The sequence below is a fragment of the Colius striatus genome, chromosome 19 (assembly GCF_028858725.1).
Source record: "Colius striatus isolate bColStr4 chromosome 19, bColStr4.1.hap1, whole genome shotgun sequence".
Classification (NCBI taxonomy): domain Eukaryota; kingdom Metazoa; phylum Chordata; class Aves; order Coliiformes; family Coliidae; genus Colius; species Colius striatus.
The window spans coordinates 2,342,507-2,369,003 of NC_084777.1; the positions used below are offsets into that span (position 1 = coordinate 2,342,507).

At 45.2% G+C, this 26,497-nt stretch overlaps 2 protein-coding genes across 7 annotated transcripts in view; one reads left to right on the forward strand and one right to left on the reverse strand.

Annotated features, from left to right (window-relative positions):
- Window positions 1-1,526: 1,526 nt before the first annotated feature.
- RAB14 (RAB14, member RAS oncogene family) lies at window positions 1,527-15,624 on the forward strand. The gene is made up of 8 exons (XM_062011581.1): window positions 1,527-1,823; window positions 9,167-9,225; window positions 10,490-10,543; window positions 11,970-12,147; window positions 13,220-13,286; window positions 14,158-14,245; window positions 14,568-14,598; window positions 15,233-15,624. The coding sequence occupies exons 2-8, from the start codon at window positions 9,174-9,176 to the stop codon at window positions 15,408-15,410; spliced, it is 648 nt and encodes a 215-aa protein (XP_061867565.1). The 5' UTR covers window positions 1,527-1,823; window positions 9,167-9,173; the 3' UTR covers window positions 15,411-15,624.
- A 2,196-nt stretch (window positions 15,625-17,820) lies between these two features.
- The window catches only part of CNTRL (centriolin), a 29,253-nt gene continuing 20,576 nt past the window's right edge, over window positions 17,821-26,497 (reverse strand). For 4 of the 6 annotated variants that reach the window (XM_062011484.1, XM_062011487.1, XM_062011488.1 and 1 more), the window contains 15 exons: window positions 26,169-26,333; window positions 25,522-25,681; window positions 25,237-25,352; window positions 24,397-24,614; window positions 23,869-24,026; window positions 23,548-23,621; window positions 22,762-22,950; window positions 21,891-22,116; window positions 21,346-21,551; window positions 20,920-21,060; window positions 19,873-20,145; window positions 19,704-19,766; window positions 18,991-19,191; window positions 18,659-18,747; window positions 17,821-18,394 (listed from right to left, as the gene is read on the reverse strand). In XM_062011484.1, coding sequence (XP_061867468.1) covers window positions 18,667-18,747; window positions 18,991-19,191; window positions 19,704-19,766; window positions 19,873-20,145; window positions 20,920-21,060; window positions 21,346-21,551; window positions 21,891-22,116; window positions 22,762-22,950; window positions 23,548-23,621; window positions 23,869-24,026; window positions 24,397-24,614; window positions 25,237-25,352; window positions 25,522-25,681; window positions 26,169-26,333 — 2,271 coding nt within the window. In that variant the 3' untranslated portion in view covers window positions 17,821-18,394; window positions 18,659-18,666. The other 2 variants (XM_062011485.1, XM_062011486.1) reach the window with 2 other exon arrangements.

Here is a 26,497-nt window from a genome sequence, read left to right on the forward strand (position 1 = left end):
TGGTGGCATACTACCTATGGGAAAGGGCAAATTCAATCTTGGATACTGATACACAACAATATTTGATGCTTTCCATAATGTGTGGAACTGAAAGAAAATCCTTATTGTCCCCTAGCAGTCTGTTAGGAGCAGAAATCACGTTATTTAGATTCAATATCTAATATGTTTTTGGGCAGGAAGAACCATTAACTCTTTTGAATCACACTTAAGCCTTAATCAGCTCTCAATTCTAAAATAAGTAGAATCCCTCCACTTGCTTTAATTGAAGCTCTTGGTTTTTGTGGCACTAAAGCTGACAAAGCATCCTGATCATTCTCAAAAGCATAAATCATCTGTTGAAAACATGCTGAGTGGCTGCCCTCTAGCAGCTCGTGGGGTAATTTCTCTTTAGAGAGATGTAGCTGCCTTTAACAGGCTTGTAGGCCCTAAAGCTTTCTCCCCTCCAAAAAACCTATCTCAAAGGAGTTTTGATTAAACACAAGGTAAAACTGAAAACCTGAATGTTCATCTGGAGAGCAGGAGTCTTCATTTTGAATGTCTGGACTCATTGTTTCTGTAATTTCTGTGTTCGTGTGAGGAAAATTTGCATGTTGAGCTGAGAATCTGGGTGACTTTCTTGGAGATACATTGGAGTCCTTCATAATGTTACTTTTATTACATTTTTTCATCACCTGAAACAGTGATTTTTTTTTTAATTCCCCTGAACTGTGGGATTTGTGCAGCATCTTGCATCCTTAGGTCTGTAGTATTGCTTGCCACGAGTGTTTAAAAAGCCTATTTTAAAAAATCAAAGCCAAAGTTAATAAAGTGGCCAGAGTGTTCCACAGGACATTGCAAAAGAAATGAGACATATTAATTTTATTGGAAACTGGGAACAGAAATGGAGCTCTCTACAGTTCCTCATATATTTTGGATATTGGATTAGGCTGGAGCATAAAATGATCTGTGTTCCTGTACTTTAGGCTATTCCTGTTTGCATCTTGCCCAGAACACGTAACTGCGTCTTGACTGTAAGAGATTTCATTGTTCAAGCGATGCTGGCTTTGTAAGGATTCTGAGGCACGACAGGACATATGGATGTAACCCTTCTAGACAGCATGTGAAATACCTTGGAGCCTTTACACTGTATTACTTACTGTTCTCGTTCTGGAGAGTATCTGAAAGTAGAAAATGGAACATAATTGTGATAATTTGGAGGCAGCTGCAGTGGGGGCTTCTGAAACGGGAACATCCAGGGCCAAGCGGCAGTAGGGTTTTCTGTCTGACTGGGATTTCCACTTTTCCACCGTAAAACGCGCAGACAGACGAGATTCCCCTCAGCACTAACGGCCGCCCTCAGCCGGGAAGCGCCTCAGGGGGCGCGCGCCCAGAGCCGCCTCACGGGGCGCGCGCCCAGGCGCCGGGCAGTGCGCGCGCGCGCGGCCGCCCCGCCCCGCCCCGCTTGGCCCGGCCCCGCCCGGCCTGGCCCCGCCCCGTCCGGCCTGGCCCCGCCCCGCCCGGCCCCGCGCGCCGGCGGAGAGGCGGGGCGCGCGGCCTCCGCGATTGGCTCCGGCGCGGCCTCTCGCGCCCACCTTTGTGCAGCCCCGGAGCCCGTTGAGAGTGGGCGGGGAAACCCCGTGCGAGGGGCGCCGCCATCTTGGATAAGGGGGGTGATGGGGGCGCAGTGGAGCCAGCGGAGCCGAGCCTGAGGGAGTCCCGGAGAGAGGCGGAGACCCGGCCCGGCCGTTGCCCAGCCTGAAGCAGAGCGCTCTAGTGCCCGCAGGGGGGGACCGGGCCGCCGCCTACAGAGCCACGCTGCACAGCCACCCGCTCCCCGAGCCCAGGTATGGGGGAGCCGGGGAGGGGCTCTCCTCCGCCCGGCCGGGCCTACAGCACTAGGCCCCGCGCCGGTGCCCGGCCGCCGGTGGGCTCCGCACGGGCGGGCGCGCAGCCCTCTCGCCGGCAGCCTCGGGTAGGCTCTCGGTCACCACCCGGCTTGGCCCGGGTGACGACAGTTCCTCCCGCTGCTGCCCGCAGCCGGGGCCTAGCTGGGGCGTCAGTGTGCCGCTGCCCACCTCCGAGGGCGGTGCGGGCTGGGCCCCGGGCTCGGGCTGCCCTCGGCCCTGATGGCGGGCTGCAAGGGGACGGGGCTACTAGTCCCTCTGGGCCGAGGAGGGTGAGGCCGGCAGGGCAGCACTAGGCCGCTGCTGCACTGCTTGTCGCCACCGCCTCCCATTCCTCCTCTGCACTGCACACTCCCTGTGTATCACGCCACCATCAAGTACTCGCGCACATGCGGTGTGAATATCTGTATATATGTTGCCCCTTCCTAATTGTTGCAGTTACATACAGTAAACACCCCACGTGTATCTATTATATTGTCTATATGACCGATGTGTGGTGTTGTCTGTGCATCTTACATTGACCTGTGCTGTCATGGACTTCGTCAGAAAAATAACTTCCTAGTGAAGAAAGCAACGACAGTATTCTAGACTTGTGATACGTTTTTCTTTGGTCAATGGTTATTTGGGCTAAACAGTTGTGTATTGCCTATTTGCAGTATGCTGGTAAGGTTTCTGTAACATCTGTGGATAGCTTTGTCTTGAACTGAAATGGTATTGAATTATCATTGCAGTAAAGCCAGGAAAACGTGTCTGTTTGCACTGGGGTATCTCTGACAAAACTCTGTTGCTCTGGAGGTTACTGGTTGTGGACTTTTCTTTCGAGGCCTCTGAAACAGTGGGTCTGTGCTGTTTTGTGCCTTTTTATTTTTGCAGAGGTAACAGTACCCCCTTGTGAACAAGCTGTACTCAGGTTGTCAATACCCTAAATCACTTCAAACCCTAAGGCAGATAACTTTTTCAGTAGCCAGATGTAGGGAATGCACTGGTTTGGGGATTGACTTCTATCATGGTTGGAGTGAGGGCCTATTCTGTTTGAGCATTGCTGAGGAATGGGAAGAAAATCCCAGCCCTGTGAGAAGTAATAACTAAATATTGCATAGTTTAATAGGGATTAAAATGGAATTTTCTGTCTTCCTGTAGGGATTTGGAAATGTCAAATATGAGTGGAAGGACGAAGCTCCTATTTTTCCATTTTATAAACAGCAGAAGTTATTGTGAAGGACAGCAGCTTGAAAACAAACCTGTTATACTGGAGTTACTAGGATTTAAAATGTAAATAGATCTTCTAAAATGACTTGCTTAGTCCTGTACTTTTAATGGAACCTGCCCATGATTGATTCTCTTTTTCGTGTATCTTCCTGAAACAAAGGAGGTAGACCTTGCTTAATTTTGTTCTAAAAGGTGATTGTGACTTGTGTTTTTCAAGGTGATGACTGCAAGCAGTTACATGTTGTTCAGATTTGTTAAGACTGACAACAAAACTCTTTGGTTTTTATTTATACTGTCCCTAAACTTATTGGATATTTCTGGAACATGATTCTTCTGCTTTGAATGCAGACATGTGCTACAGGTTAGACTGTCTCATAGGATAAATGAGGATATACAGATGGATAAGGAACTATGGCTGGGAGAATGGACATCAGAGAAAGTACTCTTGCTGATGAGGACAGGTATGCAATATTTAATTTAGCTAGGGTGCTAGGGTGTGGTTAGTAAGAAATGGGGTGTGCCCTTAAAAATGCAGGAAGTTTAGTAAAGAGGATGGAGGAACTTAATGGAGTCGGATGTGAAACCATTAAAAGGATAACCAACACAATGTGTGTATGACTGGATAGCTGTTGAGGAAAATCAAGAAGTGAAGATGGTATGATACATAGCCTTGATTTAAAAATGGTCAGATTTCTCATTTAGAGAAATGAAGGCCTGTGAAGTCTTCAGAAATACTTACTAGGCCTCAGACTTAAAGCATTTTAACATGATTATAGAATATAGCAATTGTGTTTCTTCAAGAACAGCTTGAAACAGGACTCTGTGGAGCTGAAGTTCGTTGATCTGAGCCCAGTGTCATGTAGGCCTTGTGCTTTCAGAGAGGGAATATCTGAACATGGAAATAGTAAGGAAATGCTAAGTGATCTTCCATAGCAGAAAATAAGAAGCTTTCTGGGTTTCTTACCAAAGATCAGTTCAGCTTAATGTACCGTCTGGTGCTAATTGGATGCTTTAAGGAAGTAGAAATGGAGGAAGCTAGAGGGGATGACTCTAGAACAGCTGAAGAGTAAGTGAGAATCTGGCCAGCAACAAGTAATATTGTCAGATAGATATGAAAGCCTTGGACTGCCAGCAGGCTCCTAACTAGACTCCTCAGGGATCAGCCTCAGAAGAGGGCTTTATAAATACAGGCCTGCAAAAATAAACAGCCCAGGGAGACTGTGGGGCCATAATCTTAGAGAGGGCAGAGATGTTTACATGTTTAAGGAGACCTAAATGTCCTTGGTGTGGGAAAGTCATAGAATGACAAGAAAGTCTGATTGTCATAGACCTCATAGCTTGCTGTGAACAACACACTTAGGACAATTCACTGCCTGAGCATACTAATTGATAATGAAACTGTTATTACCTTCCAGTGTGGTCTAATTTTTTTAGAGAAGACCACAACTGAAGCAATTGCAGACTGTATTTCTAGCAGCCTTCTGAAATAAGGTACTAGTTTAAATTGAATTGTTTTGTGTGCCTGGCAAAAGTCTTCATCAGGAAGTAGTGCGGTTACGAAGTGAACAATTCTACCTGTCTCCAGTTCTCCCTCCCACCACTGATCTTATTGTTGCTGTTAATTAACATCTAAGTAAATATGCAGCAAAGAGAAGGAAGATTGTACTCTGGGAAAGAGAATAACTACTTATTCATTTTGTCTAGAAGCTCTTCTAAGTAGTAGTTGTAAGTTGCATACTGTTCCCCTTGTGTACAAGTAATATTTTTCCAAATGAAAAAAAACTTAACAGCTCTTTGAAAGTTGTTTCAATTTATGAAAGAAATGTCATGGCATTACCTTTTATAGAAGGGAAGTAGCTTTCAACCATGAGATCCTTTCCTGTTGCATATCCTTCAGGAATGACCAAAACATCACCTGGATACCAGATGAGATACAACATGCCTCCTGCTTTGAACTAACTAAACAGTGGTCCTTTGGGTGCGGAGTGGTATGTTTTTAAGGGCAACCTGTGATAATTAGACAGTCCTGAATCTGAGGCTGATAGCTGTCTTTGGAAGTGTCATCTCTGTGTGGATTGGCCAGCTGATGATATTAATCACTTTCAGTGTCTAATAAAACCTGTCCTTACAGGTTTGTAGTCTGTTCTAATAACATACCTGCTTCTCGCTGAGCATAAAGCTATGGAGTTGTTCTATGCAAATGATATCCAGTGAGGAGTTAGAATTGACTGTGCTCGTGTTGAGCTAGAAGGAACTGCATGAGTCTCTCAAGCTGGTATGGGTATGATATTTACAGTTGTGTTATTCTGATACAGAAAGTTATGGCAATGTGTGTAGAAGAGCTTTATCTCAGTTTGTACAGATGCATGCTGGTATGTGAAATAAGACTTTGGTGACATGTCAAAACACCTGTGTAGGGCTTGTTGATTAGAGGAGAAATGTAGGTATACTAGTATCTCACTAAGGTCATCTTCAGTGTTTTAGAAATAAAAACCTCTAAGGGAGGAGTTGATTAAAAAATGGATTATGGTGACACTGCTCACTGTAAAATTTCTAGTTCTATGTGTCTCATACAGAAACTAATTGTACAGGCTTTGAAATCAGCAGAAATCCGTGTATATTGAAGCATGGTCCTCTGGCTACTTGCCCTCCTGAAATCATGCTCTAAGCTCCAGGGAAGTGCTGCCTCTGAAAAGGAAGCCAAAACATTTATTAGTTGGCAGACTTTCCCGGAAGAAAGATGTCAGGTAGGCCAGGCATCCAGTCTGAACTTCTTTTGCTTTCCGTTAACAGTAAAGTCCTGGCTGGTTAACTTTGTCCTGCTATATAGCGTCAGCAGTGGCTGAAGGCGAGTTGCATATGCTTATATGCAACTTTCTCCATCCTGCAGTTCTTACTCCCTGGCTCTCCCAAGAGGAAAACCCCAACCCCCATATTGGGATTATTAAGATCATGTGTCTGGAACAGAGGGCTGTGGAGTCAGAACTCCAGTTTCCACAGATGGATGATGCTATCAACATGTGTTAACCCCTTGCACTGACACTGGCTAGTATTTCCGAGTTTACTGAATCGTGTTGTGAGCTCTTGCCTAGACTTCCTTCTCTGTAGTAAATGCTGAGATGTCAGGTTTTGTAAGGCTGAGTTCTCACTGTGGCTTCTGTGTTGATTTTGTTGCGTTTATTTTTTCCCCTTCTGCATAGAATCCTTCTGGAATATCAGTTTTATTCCAACATCTGAGTACAGTTTGTTTTCCTGCTAATCTGTATTGGAATCTGAGTTATTAAGAGTTTGCTATTTGGTTGTTTACTTTTTTTTAAAGAAGTCATCTTTTCTCCAGAAGAGATTCCTGACCTTTAGTAATAATTTGGAGTGTTTCAGAATCTTTCTGTAAGTGACCCTTGGAATAAATCTAATGCCAAGTATTGCTTTTTCAGTTTAACTCCAGAAATTGTGTTTAAACTTAATATCTGTGTTTCTGCAAGCTTCTGGTACATATGTGTATCAGAAGGACTTCTCCAGCTGAGACCTGAGGTCTAGTCATCATAAAAGTGAATTTCTCTCTCTGTGTTGCTGTGGGGAGTGTCTCTGTATGCAGCGAGGTGTGTAGTATCTCACACTCCTTTGAAGGACCTGATGTCACTGTATGAATGCAGGTGAAGTTTGAGCAATGAGATTTGGCTGGAAGTGAGCCCTCTCTTGCCACCCATTTCTTAACAGACTTTGATGCCAAGCACAGAATTTGGTTTTCTAGCTCTCACTTGGAAGTGTGAACTGATTTTGATGTGTATGTTGCAAAATAGTGACAGTTTCTTTGATATTAAAATAGCATAGTTAGACTTCTTTACTTAAAGAATACAATGAAAATTGATATATCTTAGCAAGCCAGAACAGTCTGTCAAATGAACAGCTGTATATTTAGCAGTAAAGATTCTAGTTAAGAGAGTTACCTCAAATTCAGTGTGTGATATGGCCTGCACAGAGTTCACAGTTTGTCCATTCTTTAAAAAACAAAAGTCTTCCTCACCTTGCAGTGATCCTGCTGATAGATTTGGATAGTGGGGTGTGTTCCCCTCTCTTGTACATACAGCAATAATGTTTAACCTCGTCTGCTATCCATCTGAATTAATTGAGCTGTAAACACAGTCTTCCTAGCTTTACTTAGAAAGCAAGTGACAAGCTAAATATCCTGTCAAGACAAGTGCATTGGATCAGAAGATTCTGGGTTTGAATGTTACTGCTATTGGGATGTGCTGGAGAAGAGGAAGAATGTAATGTGTGAAGATGTTCAGAAAACTTGAAGTATTGGGTGTTTCTACAGTGACATGTTAACTTTAAACTCCATATGGAGCAGTTACTCATCTTTATTTGCTGGAGTTGAAAATAATCAATGGCCATATTGAAGCTGATACTATAACTGGAATCTGATACTATAACAGGAAATAAGGCAGTGAAGTTGCTGGCCTGCTGGGCAAAAAGCAGTGCATTTTCAGTCATGGATGTGAATTCTTACTCAGTGCGCAGTGATAAGAAGTGATCTGTCCACAGAACAGTTGTTTGCCAGAGACTGAGGAGGACAAAGGTGGTGTGGCCATGTGAGATTTCTGTTAAACTTGGATTAATAGAGCAGTGTGTGTGCGTACATAGGACTTGGTGTAGAGGTTTTATGTACTGCTTGGAATAGAAAAACTTGAGAGTTTCCATATCATGAGGCAAGTGTGAAGGAAGGGCAAGGTGCAAATCAGTGACTGGCACCCAGTAAACCCTTCTTAACTGCCTATTGGAGCTGTTTCCCTCCAAGGTTTAGATAAGAGCATTTGCTTTAAATCTCAGCTGTGTAGAGCAGTGGCTCTTGGCTGTGTGCAGTGAGTGAGATTTGTCAGTCACCTTTTAGGGCTACAGTCATTATTATGGATTAATTTTGATGAAGGAAGCAGTACTTTGCTTTTGAAAAAGTTATAGGTTTGTATGCTTTCCCCTGTCTTCATTTCTTTGCAGTACTGGCTTCGTTTGTCATGTGGACAACACTTGACTGAATGAAAACCTTTCTAGGCAAAAGCAATGTTCTTTGTAAGAAGTACCATGTTTTTCTAACTACTGGCAATCTGCCATGCAGGAGCAGGGAAGGAAGTGGTGAATTCCTAATAGAAATTTTCCACTTGCTTAATGGATCACACTGTATCTAATTTAACTCAAAGCCTGGGACAAAAACAGATATTTTACATCCTTTGTTAACTGGTGACATCTGGCCTATATATGCTTGGAATCTTTTTGTAACTGATGCTTTGGTTAGTAAGCCAGCTATTACTACTTGCAGGTTTACACAGCCAAAGCCAGTTCTAATTTCTCCTACATCTAGGAAAGCATAAGAAAACTCTCTAATACTGGAAGTACTTACCCCCGTCTAATTTTTGCTATCTCTTAAAAAGAGAGAAACTGCTAAGCCTTGCTGTTGTTCTACTGTGCTGACAAAGCCACAGAGATGTTAACTAACTTCCTGACCATCTGATTTGTGGCTTGTAACGCTTTTCTGACCTGGACATGTTGCAGTCCAGACACCAGCTAAGGCTACTACAGCATTCTTTTAAGTAATTTTTGGCTGTTGGATGCAAGCTGCAGTATTTCCCTTGTTCCTTTTGCAAAAGTGAGAGGTAATAATTCCAAATTGCTGGTTTTGTTGATCAGATTTTTTCATTTTGGAGTCCAATTTTATTTTCAGTTCATGTGCCAGCTATTTGGCAAGTGAGTGATGGTCCATTCTGTGATTCTTTACAGAGTGAGAAGCTACTGAAGCTTTTCAACAACTTTAAGCCTTTCTGGATAAAATTGCATGAGTATCAGTACTATGCAGAGTGTGTTTCTACTTGGAAATCTGACACATTAAGAGCAAATGATAAGAGTTTTGCTGAATGTCACCAATTGAGTGACTGTGGGGAAGTACATGAACCGTGAATGATAGTTGTGGGGGAGAGAAAGGGGAAGGAGGGTTTTGTTTGCTTATATGGACTAAATAGAATTACTTGGGTTGAGTTTGGTCAACAAGTAGCAGCTCTGATGTGTTCTGTTTTTTGTTTTAGTGCCACAATGGCAACTGCACCTTACAACTATTCCTACATCTTTAAGTACATCATCATTGGTAAGTATGGCGAGCACATACCTGTTGATGTGTATATGCATGACATACCTACACACCCTGTGACTGTACTTCTGTTGCATGCTTCTTGCCATATAGTAGCAATTCTTTCTGTGGTTACTTGTCTGACCTGAGTCCCTCACAGATCACCACTCTTGCTATAATGCTTTGGGAGCTGACTATAGAAGGCAGATGCCTTTGTGTGTCACTGAATGAGCTGCATGGTTGGTGGCCTGTGAGCTGGGAGTTGGTGCAAGGACCAGTTGCTCTACTGAATTCACTTTATTTCCAAGCTACTGTTAAAAATAACTCTTTGATATACCTACTTCAGTGTTCTTAAGTATCCTCACTTAGGGTTATAAGGCTTAGCCCTCTACATAGCAGTAGGAAAAAAGGCATTCTGAACCCACAAGCATATTGTCCCTTTCTCCCCAAATCGAGTTTGTTTGAAAAAGTGGCTAAATCCATTGGAAATGGGGGGGAAATGTTGTGTTGATTTGGGTTTGCTATAGCACTTTGCATCAGAAGTCTCAAAGGTTTTATAATCAATGCTGAAGGCACAAGTGCTAATTGGAATCCCTTGCTTCAGACAGGCTTATAAACCTCTGTCAGGCTATATTTTAGTGTTTAAATATTGCTTTTGGCTGCATCTTCATTGGCTGTTTAGAGTCAGGGACTTGCTTGCATTTATTACTATGCTGGAAGAACTGGTCTTCTGTTAATTGTTTAATTCATAATGACCTTGTGTAGGTGTAAGCGATCTGCCATCTTATTGTATGGTTTTGTAAGTCAGGTTCCTGCAACAGCCTATGGAAGAGTTGGTCCTTAAAAGATGGTACTGTTTCTTACTATCCACATTGTTTAAGTGGATCAGTGAAAGTGAGGCAGTTTCTCTGTGTTTTAGGTTGTCAGTACTTCTGGTGTCCATACCAGTAAGTGAAAGTAAGATGGGAGCAGGGCAAACACTCAAGAGGTGTATTTCACAGATCTGCTCATAACCTTGTGAAATACAACTGTAAAATCAGTTATATACAGATTAACTTATCTCTTGGGTTTTCTGCTCCACCTTTACTTGCAATCTGATACCTGTTACCAAAACTACAGTGCAAAAATTGATAAATTTAAGGCCTGCAGCCAGGTACAGAACACTGCCCACTGCACTGAGAAAGGAAGGGCTGCCTGTCTGTGTTTTCTGGTGCGAGATGAAGAAAACGTGCCTGTTGCAACAATGATGTGGTGTCAGCCTTAACTATTCTTTCTGTGACAGGGGACATGGGTGTAGGAAAGTCCTGTTTGCTTCATCAGTTTACAGAAAAGAAGTGTGAGTATTTCAGTTTACAATGTTTATTCTAACTGGTGTGCTTCGTCCCCCTTTCCTGACTTTTTGCTGCCATCATGCATGAGCTTGGTGTGGTGTGTGTCTTAATCCTTCTGGGTTTGTATTGTACTTGGTCAGATTTTTATTTTTGTTCCTGCAGATATAGCAACAAATAGTTGATGTAGTAATGGCGAAGCTGCTGCCTCAGTCAGCCCTACCTGTGATGAGTGGGAAGACTGTTTTTACAGCTTTTCTGGGGAATCTTGTTATGGAACAAAGTGAAATTTCTTGTCTGAAATCTATATGTTTTCAATATTGGTGTATCTTGAACACAAGCAGTTTTTTAGTGCTGTTAAGGACTTCAGAAAGGAAAAGGATTTTTTTTTTTCTTGTATGACTTTGCAGGTTTAAGTAGCATTCTCTGTAGCTGCTGTGACTTGTGACACTTGAACTGTCCTGTATGGTGCTGTTTAAGGCTTACTTCAATCTATCTCAACTAACATTTTTTCATCTATGCTGTCATGGAGCTAAGAAATAGCACTGGGGTTTGCAGTGGCTCTGAGCTCTTTGCCTTTCCATGTAGCTCATGCTCAAAGGCCAAGGCTGTACATATTTCAGTACAAAGTTAGTCTTTACCACATTGAAATGTGGCAATTAAGTGTATGGAAGTTACAGTTAAAAAGATCCTATTTCTAGTGGAAAACAGAAGTATTTTCAACTGTTGCTTCTAATTAATATCCAGTATCAGCCAGTTGTTTAAGTGCTACTTTGCATGTCGTCAGGTTCTTGATGAGAATGTCTTAGTCTTGTCAGCATTAAGCTAAGGCAATGCAACCAAACTAACATGCCAAACACCTCTGCTACAAGGCTGTCACCTAACTGTATATAGGTTGACTAGTTACTCATCCTTTCTGTTTCTTAAAGGTGAGCTTATTAAGATGAGTTTATAATAACTAGAAGGATGCCTTTTTGATTTGATTTGCTGTGTTGATAGCTACTTATGAAACTGGCTTTATCCTGTGGACATCCATGCTATTACCTCATCTGAAACAACTTGGATATTTGTTTTTGAAGCTGTGTTACAGACTTTTAACTACATCTTGGTAATTCCCTCAAAGTTATCTTTTCCTACTACATTAAAATAGTTAACTGTTTCTGCAAGGATAGACTGAGAATCAGCTGACTTGATACCTTCTGATCTATGTAGCTAAAACCCAACAGTGTAGATGCATGAGAGAAGGCAAGGCATTTTGTAACTGTTTTTAAAGCTAGCAGCAGTTCAGGAAAGACTTGATTTTGTTTCTAGTTAAGGGATACATTTGCTGTATCTGTGAAAGTGTAGCAGTGACAACTGGTGATAGTAATATCTTTGTAGCAAGGAGACCTTGTACTAGAAAGATCTGATCTCCCCTCTTATTTTTTGCGGCAGTTATGGCAGACTGTCCCCACACAATTGGTGTTGAATTTGGCACAAGAATAATTGAAGTTAGTGGCCAAAAAATTAAACTACAGATTTGGGATACAGCAGGACAAGAGAGATTCAGGGCTGTCACACGAAGCTACTACAGAGGAGCAGCAGGAGCTCTCATGGTCTACGACATTACCAGGTAAGCTGCACTTAATGGTCTGTCTTGCAGCTCTGTGTACTTGCCGAGCAATTTGGGTACCACAGGCTTATGTGTGCTGTCTGATCTGTCCCCTTGAGTGTAAAGAACTCTGGCTGGATTTGTGTCTTCTTGTGTGAAGCTTACCAGGGTTTTTTAATTGATTGAAGTATTTAGATAGAGATATAATAGTGAAGCACTAGGAATTATGTGAGCTGCTTTTCTTGGAAGACTTCACTGATGGCAGACCTGAGGATTGTGCCTGTGGTGAAATTGTTTTAAGAACTTGCATTGGCCTTAAAACCTACTCTTCAGTACCTGGGTTATTCTCTTCCTGAGAGGCAATGGATACAGCTGCTCATCTGGCAAGAATATTCTTAGAGCAGGCACAGTGGAATGTTGCCTCCATTGCAGTGGGCTCTGTGTCTTACTGGATGTAGGTCAGAGCACTGCACAAGTCCAACTTCTGCACCTCTTCACTGGCTGGTCCTCCACCAAAACAAGACTGCAGAGAAGCTATCCTGCCTTCCCTTGTAGGTGAAAATTAAAGGTTCTGCTAAAAGAAAAATTAATCAGTTGTGCAACACGAAATACTTTTGCTTTCACATGTCTCCCATCTTCCTCTGGGGCTGTTCTTCATGTTCTTCACCTCTTGGTTTTTTAATATGTGTATAGACACATTTCCTGTTTGCTTAAGTCTTGAGTAAAACAATCTTGTGCCCTGTCTGTTACCAACCTGCTATTCTGCCATACAATATTCTGAAAGAGTACTTGACAGGAAACCCTTTCATGTCTTCTAAACAAAATGGTATCAACTTTGTCCTTGTGAAGGTGGTAAAGCCACCACATATGAGAAGTGCAGTCTGGTCTGTCTCCACCTGTGTTGTATGAGGTGCTCTGAGGTATAAAGCTGACTTATTGCAATCTTAGTCAGTCCAAACAAGATGCTGCTGCTTTGTCTGTCCTGAGGTTGGGGAGGAGAATGGGGCTGATGCCCATTTGTTTAATGGATGCTGGTTGTGCTGTTGGCATTTAGGTGTTGTAGCTAAAACTGTCCTCACTTGATTCTTTGCAGAAGAAGTACATATAATCACTTAAGCAGCTGGCTGACAGATGCAAGGAACCTCACCAATCCAAATACTGTAAGTTTGACTTTATTTAGCTTGAAAGCAAGTTTATTTGTCTCCAAGCAAGAAGTGGAAGGCTTAGGCTGAAGCATCTGCAGTGGTAGCAATGTTCTCCTAAATAAGCTGCCTGTGTTTTCTCAACTCCTTAGTTCTGGGTTATCCTTATGTCCCCATTTTGCAGTATACTGGGAAGGGACTCATCCTTAACTGGACCTAAGGCCTGGAGTCCTGTGCAGGGAACCAGTGGTTTGTTCTGAAAGTCTTGTGCTGCTCACCTTTCAGGGGCCCATTTTCAGCATTTGGCAACAAAACTGTGATTAAGTCTGGACAAACCTTAACTTCTGTTAATACTTCTTGCTGTGTAGTCATGATGAGAGGAATGCTGTCTCATCTTAGATTGGAATATGAATTGGATCTCGAGCAAAAGCTGACCTTGTCTTCTGGACAGATGGGGAAGGAGGTTCTTCTGTATCTCTGACCATACCACAGAACTGTTGTCCTTCAGTCTTTTTCTGAATGCCTCTGAAATACTTTAGCACCAAGCTCATGGGAAGACTACTGTGGTGAATGATTCTGTCTGGATTAGCAGTTGATTAAACAAATACAAGAAGTGGTTCAGAGTGCAGCTCTCAGGAGTAAAGAGTAGGCCTGCTGCTTTTCAGGGCTGTGTCTCCTGAGAACAGCCTAAAGCATTTGAACATGAGGGCTGGAGCCACTACTCCTGATGTTACAGAGGGGCACTGCTAGAGCAGCGGTTTCCTGAAGATGCATGGCCTTTGCACTTCAACTCTTCTGTCTGTTTCTTTTTGGTTTCCTGTATTAATGAGGGTGGTAGTGGGAAAGCAAAGAAGGTTTTCCCAGAGTAACTTTTTTTGTTCTGAACTAGGTGATAATCCTCATAGGAAATAAAGCAGATCTGGAAGCACAGAGGGATGTTACATATGAAGAAGCCAAACAATTTGCTGAAGAAAATGGTGTGTTTTTTCTCTTGAGCTGTTACATTTCCTACAAGATAGCAATGGCAGAATGACTCCTCAGCATGGATAGCTGCAAACTTACACTTCCAAAGTGCTGTAATTTTATGTACAAACTTCTCTGCCTCAGTCTGGCTTAACACTAACTTAACTGTGCATAGTTCTAGCAAGCAGCTTGTGTGTTGCTGCCTTAACTTAGTCATAAAATGCTGTTGAGTCCTAGAGCAGTGTTGTGTGCATGTACTCAGAGGGCCATAATGTGGCTGAGGGGGCTATTTGAAGTCTATTATGCATTGACTGTTACACTTCTGTTTCTGAACAGGTTTACTGTTCCTTGAAGCGAGTGCAAAAACGTAAGTTATGTTATGTAATGGCTTGGATGTGGATTGTTTTGGAGGAGCGTATTGGTTATGATTTAGTACAGGCATGGAGTGCAGGTATAGGTGAGCTTTACAACTGCAAAAGCACAAACGTTTTTGAGCTCTCCTGGAAGCTACGTATAGCAGTTCTAGTCATGTCAGCTTTGGCTTGAAGGTAACTTGGAAATTAGGCCTCTTGCTGTGTTGCAGGGACTTTTGGAATTCAAATGGTGTGATGTGGTTGTAAGACATTATGTGAGCGTTGAGCTTGTATGTGTTGGTGGGGCTGGTTCCCGGTGAGCTGTTCCATCCCTTGGCCATGGAAGCTGTGAGGTGGCTCTGCAGGGAGCCCAGAGCAATCGCTGTGTGCCTGGCTGGGAGATCAGACCTCTGGTGAAGCCCATTTAATGGGCATCCCACAAGTGCTGGTGTCATGGACCATTTTAAAAAGGGGGGATTGTGTAGTGGCTCCTCTGTCAGAATCCCTCTGTGCAGGTGGCTCCATGCATTAGCTTGTTTGGGCATGGATTTCGGCGAGACCCAGCGAGAGGGTTGAGCCCTTTGCCTCCATACCCTGCCCCGCTGTGCTGCAGGGCAGCCCCAGTAACTCCTGCCGCTCTCTTTGTAGTGGAGAGAACGTTGAGGACGCCTTCCTGGAGGCTGCCAAGAAAATCTACCAGAATATCCAAGACGGGAGCCTGGATCTGAACGCTGCCGAGTCGGGGGTACAGCACAAACCGTCGGCTCCGCAGGGGGGGCGGCTAACCAGCGAACCCCAGCCCCAGAGAGAAGGCTGTGGCTGCTAGTGACCTCTGTTTTGTGGCTCCATTTCTGACCCTCCGCCTCTGTCTGTCGGGAGCGGTGCTTTTGACTGCTTCCCTGTCTTCTGTACATCTTCTTGGGTTTAATTAAAACTCTGAGACAAGTTTAACACAGTACTAAACTGCTAAGCAACTTTAGATGTAATCAGGTTATCAAAGGCAAGTAGAGTAATAAAACCTCTCCTGCATGGTAAATCTAGTTTATTTTTTTCCTTGATTGTCCTTGTGATAGTGTCACCGATCCGTAACCGAACCGGAGCACTGATGCTGGACTCATGATTCTACACTCTCGCAGGGCTTTGTCTTGTATGGTTTAATTTTCTGGTTCTTTGGCCTTTCTTCCCCAGCTCTAACTGTTCGAGCTGCCCATAGTACAGGATGAGTTTCTGCTGTGACACGCCCGCCGTGGGGGTGAGGGGCTCCCTGCTGCTGTGCTGCTGCCGGGGCTGGGCTGGCGCAGGAGCGCACCCCGCACAGGGAGGCCATCTCTTTGTTCTTGTGCTCATAGCTTTATGTCATTTTTTGGCCACTTTTATCCTTTACATTTGTTAACAGAACGTAAATATGTATAAAATTTGAAGGAACTGAGCTAACAGTGAAATACATCCTGTGTATATGATTTTAATGAAGAAAATGCTTACTGGCGTCAGGACAGTAGCTAGGACACCACCAGTCTGTACAGCAGGGCGCTGTGAGCGGGGCTCTGACACGCCGTGTTCCTCGGTGCTGCCGTGGGCAGGGCTGGGGGACGCTGGTCCCCACGCAGCAGTTAACACTAGTGGGCTGTGTCTGGCTGTGCTGTGCCGTCCCTCCGCGGGCAGCAGCGTCCTGCCCCGCTCTCCCCTCGGTCAGCATTGTGCATTCCTGGGCTTCACACCCGCCTGGCTCCTGGCCGAGGCCGGTGCTCTTGCACATCTTGCGCTTTTGTACCTTTAACTTTCTGAACGGTCAGCGGCTGCACGGGGCAGTCCCACACGCCTGCGCTCTCTAAGGATTTTTAACTACTCTTGTATTTTTTTTGGCAGTCCCAGGTGAGGGTTTCTTTTAAGACTTAGGCTTTTCCATCAAGCTTTGGAGTGTGTCCTTCACGGGGTGACACCGCCTGTAATGCCCGTGTGAAGGGGAGGCGGCGTAGGGCACATTGGTGACGGACACGTGGGTTTGGTCTGGTGCTGGGCTGGAGCACGTAGCTGCACACAGCACTGCTTTGCCTCGTGTGAAGCTTCACGTGGACAATTAGCACATGTTATTTAAACATGGAAGGAGGTTAGTGCTTAACCACGAGCACATGTCTAACTGTAGTCTTACTGCAGCCTTTAAAATACAAAGTAGTCTTAAAATCCTTCTCTAGACACTAAACTATACCATGTTCAGACTTGTAAGTAAACAGTGGTACCAGAGCATTGTACAGTCAATGTTAAATACAAGCCAAAACTGGAATGTGCAGACCATAGGATTTGGGTAACTTGTGCGCTGTCCCTTTGTTTCGTCTGGTTAGTCCTTTTTTAACTAATATTCTTCAGTAGCTGGGTATGTTCCAGATCTGCAGCTCGTGCACCCTGCTCACACTGAGGCTGCACCACAAAGGGGTTGCCCAGGGACCACGACCCGCTGCTGCCGCGGGGTCGATGTTCTAATGACTACAGCGTGGTGAGGTGCAATACCTGTACTCCCAGAGTGACTTACAGTAGGTCTTATTGTTTCTGTCACAGAAAGGATCTGTTTGGACTGCTGTACTCCTCATTTGATGTAACAATGCTATTAATCTAAATATTTGTAAATAAAGTACCTGTATCTAGATAAACTCCAGGGCGTGTGTTATTTGCTCTGCCATGGCCCAGGGGCTCGTTGGTCCCTTTGAGCTTGGCACCAGGGTCTTGCTGCACAGCCAGGCCTTGGCTCCTCAAGAAAAGCTTTAATGTGGGAGAGGAATGGTCATACCAATACTGGTGGTAGTGATGGTACTTCTGCTTTAATGGTTCACGTTTAACCTTTGCCCTGGACCTGCAGTACTGAAAACTTCTAGGGCTGCTCAGCATGGCTGTGTTCAGCTCTTCTGGAGCCCAGAACTGTGCTCTCTGGCTAACAGGCCTGGGCTGAGCCTGGTGCTCAATAAACTAGGGATATGTGGATAATGTGTCTGAGAAGGTGCTGAAGTCACAGGCTTGCCCTAAGAAGCAACAGCTGTGGCCACCTTCCACGTGCTGTAGATCAAACGTCCAGACCTGAGTATGTACTCAGACAGGCACCATCAGCCCCCAGGGCTGCAGGGCAAGGGTAACTGGCCTTGAGATTAAACAAACACCCAACCTCCCCAGCCCAGGGCAGGCTCCCCTCACAGCAGTTTAGTTTAAAGGAAGTACTCAAAAATACTTTTATTTAAACCATCCATGCATTAGCCAACAGGGCCAGGGACAGCTCTGTCCCCATTACAAGTGTTCTTTACAGTGGAAAATGTCACACACGTGCACCAAAACACGAGGAGGGGGTTGGGACAGACTTAAATCCCCATCTCAAATATCTTGTTTTAAAACAACATATATACATAAAGCTCAGTGCCTCAGTTGTACAAAAACTTCACAGTGGGGAGCAGATCCTGCTGGTCAGGGGTGGCAAATACCTGTCCAGGAAAGGCTGTGTGAAAGGGTGAGGTAGAAGGTCCTCGGGGTGGTAACGGAGGGCATGTGGCCGAGGAGCTGCTCTGGTGGGGCCTGGCCCTGCTCTGGCTCTGGCACAGGCACAGTGCTGCAGCGCCTAGAGCAGGAACCCACCTCCTGCTGCTGCCACTCCTGAGAAGCAGCCAGAGCTGCACTTGAAGCTTTTCCTCTGATGTGCAGCAGCTCTTGAAGAAATCCACTTTTACCTTGAGCCATGACAGAAGGGTGCTGTGTATCCAGCTGGTACAGGAAGGAGCTGTAACTGCAGTCCAGCTGCCAGGCTCTCCCTCTGTGCCAACCAGATGTGGGCCACTGAAAGAGGAAGAGTGGCAGCAGCTGAATGCTGAAAGTGACCGTCAGCACAGACATTGCTCCATGCCATGGGGGAGTTTCCAGGTGGCTGTTGCCAACAATTTGAGCCAAACCAGCACCAAGTGCCAGGACATGAACCCCAGGAGTGTCGTCACGGCTGACACCGGTCTGCAGCCCTGCACCTGCCCAGGGCCACCCCCCGTCACAGTTCTCAGCCTTCAAGACACTGGTGACTCTGAAGCAGGAGCTGGAGCTGTGTCTCACCTTGGGCTTTACTGAGAGGCTCCTTGGGAGCAGGAGCGTGGCGGCTGCGACGCGGGGGCAAGAGCTGGTGCCCGGCCAGGGAGAGGGGCCTGGGGAAAGCAGAAGTGAGGCTGAGTAACATGTTAACATCTCCAGCTAGCAGAGATGGACTGATCTCTGAAAAACAAGACAAAGGAAAAAACCAAACCCACGAACTCTTAGAGGAAAGCTTACCCTTTCCACACATTTGCTGCTGCCACCAGCAGCAGAGCAGGGGGCTGCCGCAGCCACCACGGAGTTAACATCAGTTAACAAAGCCAACCCCCAACTTCTTGTAGGCAGCTGAGCGTTACCTGAGTTTCTGTTAACTTCAGGGCGTCAGGAGGCGCTGCTGGAGCCGAGCTGTGGGCGGGGAGCGGCGCTGCAGCCGAGCTGCTGACGAGGTGGTGCAGCGCGTCCAGCTGCCGCTGCAGGCTGTGCAGGCTGCCGGCCGTGCGCCGCTTCCCCCGCAGCAGCACTTCTGCCTGCCTGGACATGCGCTGCCGCAGCTGAGCCTGCACAGAGCAGTGCTGCTGTTGGTATCCAGCGTGAGGCATTTGCAAGACTGTGTTTAAAAAACCGAACCCGAGGTGCGAGGGCTGTGGAGTCTCAAACCCCCACCCCCTGGCAGCGGTAATTCACCTCTTCTCAAGTCAGAAATCAGCTCCATCTCCCTGGCCCTTCGTGTGAGCTGCTTGGAGCAAGAGCAACAGCTGTGTTGTAACTAAACCTGCCTTCACCTGCACTCAAAGTGACCCTGGTCACTGTCATTTTTCATGTTCCTGATACACCACAGCATGATGTATATAAGGGACTCCTGTTGGAATACCTCAGAACCCAGCGAACTGCTAAGGAAAACTCTTCATCCTGATGGAATGTGCAGTGCCAGGCTTTCCTGTACTGCTCCCACCCCAGGACACCCATCAGCCCACCCTCATGGGGGAAGGTCCCCAGGCCCTGGGGCTGCTCAGGTGGTGTTTCAGAAGGGACTTGGATGTGCTGGTGGGACTGGGGGGAGCTGAGTCACCTTCAGCCGGTCCTCGCGGTGCTGCAGTCGCTCTCGCAGAGCCTCTCCCCGCCACTGCTCATCCTTTGGAAAGAAAAGCACATTCAGGGACTGGGTGTTATCACTGAAGGGACCAAGGCTGCCTTGCTCAGCTCAGCATGAGCAGCAGCTGCTTGCAAAAGCTTTTTACCATTAACAACACTTCAGAAAAATTCAGCTTTTCTTCCAACAAGAGGCGTCTCTTGTCAGCAGCAGCAGATGGAGCAGCCTCCTCCAAGGGATCAGAATCACACCACCGACGTCCCTGGACTTCCAGAGATGCTTCCAAATCCTCCAGCGGTTCTAGAGAGGATGAACTCGAAGATTCAAACTCCATCCTAACTTCATCTTCAACCTCCAGTTGAAGCATTGCTGGGTTCTCTGTTTCTTCTTGTCTCTTTCCCAGGCCTTCTTGGGTCTCAACCTGCAACACAGAACAGTCTCACCACTGTGCCATCAGCTTACAAACCTTCATCAGTCCAGAGGTATGTTCCTGTAAACTAAAGGACAGTTATTTCTGAGGAGTTTCCATTTTGACCATTGCAATGAGAAGTCACAAAGCCTCTGGGCAGATGCAGCCCTAACTCGGACAGTAACTTTGCCTGGGAAGCCCCTTGGATGGCGAGAGAGACAACTAAAGTCCCCAGGGCACAACTCATTAGCTTTGAACCTGTTCATCATGCCTTGATCATGCAGAGTCTTCCTGGAATGCTTTTTTCAAAGGACTTACAATTTATAAAAGACTTATTAAAGGAGTAGGAGGAGTCAGACAACCTGCAGCCACCTTTGAATTTGAAGTGTGTACCCAACGAAGAAGAGGCTGGCCCAGGTTGGCACTAATGTGTTGTTAAGTGCCTGCTGAGTAGCTCTGAACAATGTTGTGATTGCATTAAGTGATTTGCATAAACGATGACTTTAGTTATGCCAACTTGTTCCTACCAAACCTTAATGTAAACAGGAGCCCAAGGCCTAATTGTTGACTGCAGCACTACCACAATGGAGCTGGAGACTGAGATCCTGCACCCAGAACTCCTCCTGACTGCTGGGCTGATGCTCCTGACTGTTAACAACACAACTGTGCCCAGACCTGGGAAGATTACCCAGCAGGTAAGTCTGTTTCTAACTGTGATACAGGAGGAGATGCAAAGCCAAGAGAAGGTGCCTGTGTGGGAGCAGAGCTCACGCTGCTGGGGCGTACCTGTGCCTGGAGATGCCGACAGTCCTGCCGGGCCCGGCCCAGCTCTCTCCTCAGGCGTGTGGCCTGTTCCTGGTTGGTGTGTGCTACTTGTTCTGCAGTTGCCAGATCACTCTGCAAACAGTTATTCTCCTGCCTTTGTTCCTAGGAAAATGCAGGAGGATTGCCTTTCAGTGTGAGCATCCACTGCAGAAAATGAGTCAGAAGTACCCCCATAACACAAGTTCCTGAAGTTAGAAGGCACAAACAACATGCAGTAGGAGTAACTGGAGGTGTTCTGCAGCACAAGCTACAAATGCCTCAGGTTCAGTCTAGTCATGAAGTTAATGCACTACTTTGTTCCTCCTATGACAAAAATGGGTATTTTATCATTTCACTGTTTGAAAAGAGCCCAAATCCCCAAACACTCAGCCCTCAGTCAGGACTTACGTGCAGTTTCCTTTCCAGCTGCATCCTTTGCACTTCCGTCACTTCCCTCAGACTCAAGATTTGTTTCCTTGCTTTTTTCCTCTCTGATGCTATTTGATCTTGGAGATGGTTTAGCTCAGACCTGGAATCTTCCAGATCTTTCTGAAGAGACTCTATTTCTCTGGTTTTCTGTTGTAATTGAAATTCTTTTTCCGAGAGGTGATGTTCTGCAATTAACAGATTTAGAAACCAATCCCCGTTAGCACAGGCACCAAGTCCCAGTGTAACCAATGTTAGCACAGGCACCAAGTACCTTGGCACATGTCATACATGTCAGGTATGTTTTCAGTGCATTAACCTACTGAGCAATTGTTTGTAAAATGACAAGAGGGGACAGAACACTGGCTGCCTTTAGAATTTCAGTGGTTAGAGCAAGTCAATCGCAGGATTGAGAGTCCATCCAGGTACTGCATTGGAAACCAAGCAGATATTTAACTAGTATTGGTTGGATTCATTAGACTCAGAACCCACAGATGGTAACAATTTATTTGTGGAATGAATCTTACTGCTTTTTCTGAGAGCATCCTCAAGTGCTGCACACTGGGACTCCTCCTTTTCCAGCTGCCTGAGGTTTTCTTCTGCCAGCTTTACTTTTGCTGTTGTCTGCTCCAGTTTCTTTTGTTGATCTGTTAGTTCCTTCTCCAACAGCATTTTCTGATCTTTCACTTTAGCAGCACATTCTTCTAGTTTTTTTCCTTCATGCTCTGCACTTTGCTTGAGGTGGTGAAGAATCTGCCAAAAACACCACCACTTCAGATCTTTAACTGGTACCAGCTGAGAGAGAACCAATACCATCACCAAAAGACATTACAGAAGTTAAAGCAGCATAAATTGGAAAGGACTGTGGTCCAATGCTCCCTACTGACAAAAAGAGTTCAACCATTTCTCTTGCTTCTCTTATTTTCACACACATCCTTCAGTGTTTATTTTGGTTCATCTTTGTTGAGACTGCTCAGCCAGCATAAGTTAATTTTACTACAGGAATATAACCCACTGTATCATTTTGGGTGCTCTCTGTAGTTTGCTCATGTCCCAGGAGAAGGCAGCAGCATGGGAAGGCCTCTGCTGCTCTGCCTATAACCATGACTACAGAGAATAACCTGCACTAGTCCTCCTGCCTCCCCACAGTCAGCGCTGGCTTTACAGCACACAAGCACATGCTGACCTTGCCCAGGAGGCAGACACAGTCCTTTGCTGGGACACACTAGTTGTCACTAAAACATAACTGAATGTCAGAGCTTTTTCTTTGCTGCTGTTCCCTAAAAACGAGGCTTCAGCTTTCTTAAAGCACTGGTTTACTATTTGTCAGCTTGCACCCAAAACACTTTGTAGCCTGCATTGAGGTCAGCAGAAAGAGCAGGTCAGCAGGCTCATTACCGCTTCTTGTTTGGCTACTTCTGTTTCTTTCTCTTCAATCTCCTTCTGGAGCTGCTGCAGTTGGTTCTCTCTCCTCTTCTGTCTCTCTTGGCAATCCTTACGTTTCCTTGAGTACTCCAAGAGATCTTCCTTCAGGGCTGCCTGCTCTCGAAGCAACTCATCCTGATGCCTTGTGCTATTCTTCAAGTCCTGCAATATAAACCATAACATCAAGCACTGGAAGTAGCTGCTAAGAGTTGAGGTTAAAAGGCTGCTTGCATTCCAAAGAGCAGAACTGATCACCCCTGAGCACACTGAGGGTTACCTTCCATTTGCACCAGACACAGAGCGAATTAATGCAATAGGAACCACCACAGAAAGAGGTGGGAGATGCAGGGCTTTTAGAAGGCAAAAAAAGACAGTTTAGTCCTAAAACCCAATAAACCAGAGACAGGATTGTTCTCTAAGAAAAATTCAAACCCAAACAAATCCACAAAACCCAACCTCCCCCCAGCCAAAGGACCCAAAACCAGAGCCAGGAAAAGCCAGCCACTCCAGCCTGGTAACACCATCTGCCAAGGAGCAGCACCCACAGCTGCTGCTTCAACAGAGAAGCCAAAAGGGAACGCTGGGGTGGTTGGGGACCTTCTGTGGCCTGAATCAGCCAACTCAGCAAGAGCACAGCCACAAAGCAGCCACAGTTTGTGCAACTGGTGATGGGCTGACCACTGTGATAAACAACAGCCCCACTCCTGTGCATCCATCTGCTCTCTACATGACAGTAAGCACACATTTCACCAAACCAACCTGTTCCACTAGTTGCAGCTCTTGCCTGGAGTCCTTTAGTTCTCTTTTCAGTGCTTCTAATTCTTCCCTTTTTTCTAGAAGAGAGATTTGGTGACAGGTTTTCAATCAGCAATTTGAAATCAATACAAAGAAATGATCTCTTCATAAATGAAGAGCCAACAACAGAGAAACAGTTCCTAAAATCCCCCTTTTCAACATGTGAATACTTCTGTAGCTATCTGAGCACGCTGGATGTTTTATGTGCAGCACAGCTGGAGTGTGTCCTTTAACACAGCTTCTTTTAAAATGCATTACAGCATAAAACCAGAAGCTGATCTTTACCTTGAAGATTCTTCTGTACAACAGTGATGTCTCCACTCAGAGATGTTTTTTGTTTGTTGAGTAGCTCTACCTCCTGCTGCAAGTTTTTAAGATCCAGTTCCATTCTTTGTACATTGGACAGTGCAGCTCTGCTGCTGTCTTCAGTAACAGCTAAGTCTCTGCAAAATGTGAATACAGATTCTTGGTTTGTGAGGACTCCATAAAACAGCTGCACCTCAGCAGCAGCTCTCTGGGGATGCTCCCTAGTAGCCCTAAGAGCCAGGCAGCTGTTCTCTTTGCTTTTCATAGCATTTCTCATTGCATTGCAATGATGTAACAAACACTGTTGCCTTCACCAGCTCCATTGCTGCCTATTTTCTGCACCTCTGCTGTGGACATAATCAAAAGAAACCCTCCCCAGGAGGCCAGAAACAGCAGGTTCTGTGTAACTGGCACCTCAGGGTTATGGCTGTGTTATTAATTATGATAAGCAGACATTCAAGGCACTTCCCATCGCTTCTGACCTTTGCAGAAGAACCATTCCCCCACCTTCTGCTTTGTGACAACTTCTTTTCCAAAGCCTGACAGTCTTCTTGGAGCTTTCCCTTTTCTTTACACAGGGACTCCACAGTGTTTTGCAGGGTGCGCATTTGAGACACCAGATGTTCGTTCTCCTGACGGTCTTTCTCGAGGAGTTGTTCCTGCCAATCTACTTCCCCTTGCTGACACTGAAATAACCTCTGAACATTCTCCAATTTTAACTTCTCCTGCAAAAGAAGGCATTGTGTAAAACACATGTAGATGGTCAAGAAGTAGAACAAGTTATTAACATCTTTAGCAGTTTAAAACCTGTTCATTGACAGCACCCAAGGCTGGAACCCTCGGGAACCACTGTGTCAGAACAGGGGCAACTGCTCAAAGTGACACACTCCCATATTCCTGAGAGTGGTTGTGATGAATGAGCACAGAGCCCAGGGGACTGAGGAGGATCTTGTGTTCCATCACAGTTTAACCATTCTCCCCCCATCCACAGGAGCAGCACATCCCATCATCGTGGGGATTTGGGAAGAACTGCAGGTCACTTGCAAGTGAAGCCACAGGTGGAATCCAGACAGAGACTTTGGAAACCAATGCCAAGAAAAGAGCATCCATTGTTCCCCAGCCACAGAAGAGCCTTCTGTCTTTTTGGTCTCTCTTCCTTGTATGCACCCAAAAAATGCCATTATTTTAACAGGCCCAATCAGACCTCAGACTGTTCTGTCAGCAGCTGAAGTTACACTAGAAGCTGATTGATCTAAAAGTGTAGGGAGTTTGTTACTCAGATCTTACAGAGCCACAGAACACACAGATCTCTTCCAGTTACTGTGTTAGCATAGAAGAAATACTTACTTCTAGAATTGCAACCTGAGTCTTTTCTAGCTCGCTGACCTTCTGGTCATGCTGCAGTTTCAAACCTTCCAGTGCATTATTTTCAAGCTCCAGCATTTCCAGAACGTGTTTCAGTTCTAGTAAGGTGAAAAAAAGCCCCAAAGGTTGTTACAGGCACATCAAGCATTCTCTTTTTAAAAAGGCAGCAAGATAAAACCAGAGACACCCCAGTGAGAACTCCTCATGTCTTGAGTTGCTGTGTCAGTTACATCACATGCTGTGCTACCAGCAAAGTCAGACACACACCTGTCTTATGCCTGGTAATCTGCCCGAGTATTGCTTGAAGATTTGCTTCCTCTTTTCCAATATCCTTCTTTATGAAGGAAAGCTGTGCTCTCTTCTCACTTATCTGGACATCCAGTTCTTTCTTCTCTATGTCAAGCTCTTCCAGAAGCAGCTTTATTTCCTGTGCAAGCACATCAGTAGTACAAGGAATGCCATTAGTTGTCATTTTAATGGTTTTTTCCTTTAAATAGAAGTTCTAAATGTTTGGAACATTTCACAAGTCTGACAACAATATTGTGGTCAAATTCCTCCCAGGGTTTAGAGCTACAGTTAGTGGGGTAAACAAAAAAATGCATCATATTTATGTTAAAGCCTTGCTGGCTGACAGTTCAGAGTAGTAATCTTGTCACTTCATACAGTTTGGTTCTCAAGGGACCGATTCTGTACGTGGTACTGGAACAAGGCAGTTCTGCTTTGTATCTGTGCATCTGCACCAAGCCCTTAGTCACACAAACCCCTAAACATGCTGCTTCTATTTTTCAGTGGGTTTTGGGAGGTTGTAGAAAGCAAAACTGCTTTAGTGAAAACTTTATGGGATGGATTTGATACTTCTGTTCTTTTCCTGTTCCTCAGGGCTACAGTAAATTGAAAACTCATGTGGAAGTTACTCGTATTTGCCGTAGTTTTTCATTTGCTTCGGTCTCCCCGTCTCGAAGAGCTTCCTTGAGGTCACCTTGCCTTTGAGAAATACAGTCCTGAAGGCCACGAAGCTCTTCTTTCCTTTGATTTAACTGTTGCTCCAGAAACAAGAGCTCTTGTTGGTGAGCAGTGATCTACAATGTCAAAGTGTAACAGAAGCAGCACATGAAGGCTTTTGTTTCTGTAGCTACACACGAGAGCAGTACAGCACTCCCTGCAGAGATCTGAATCGTGGAACACCCAGAGATCCCAGAGCTATGAGTTTCATGTGCTACACCTGTCTAATAAAGTCAATGCT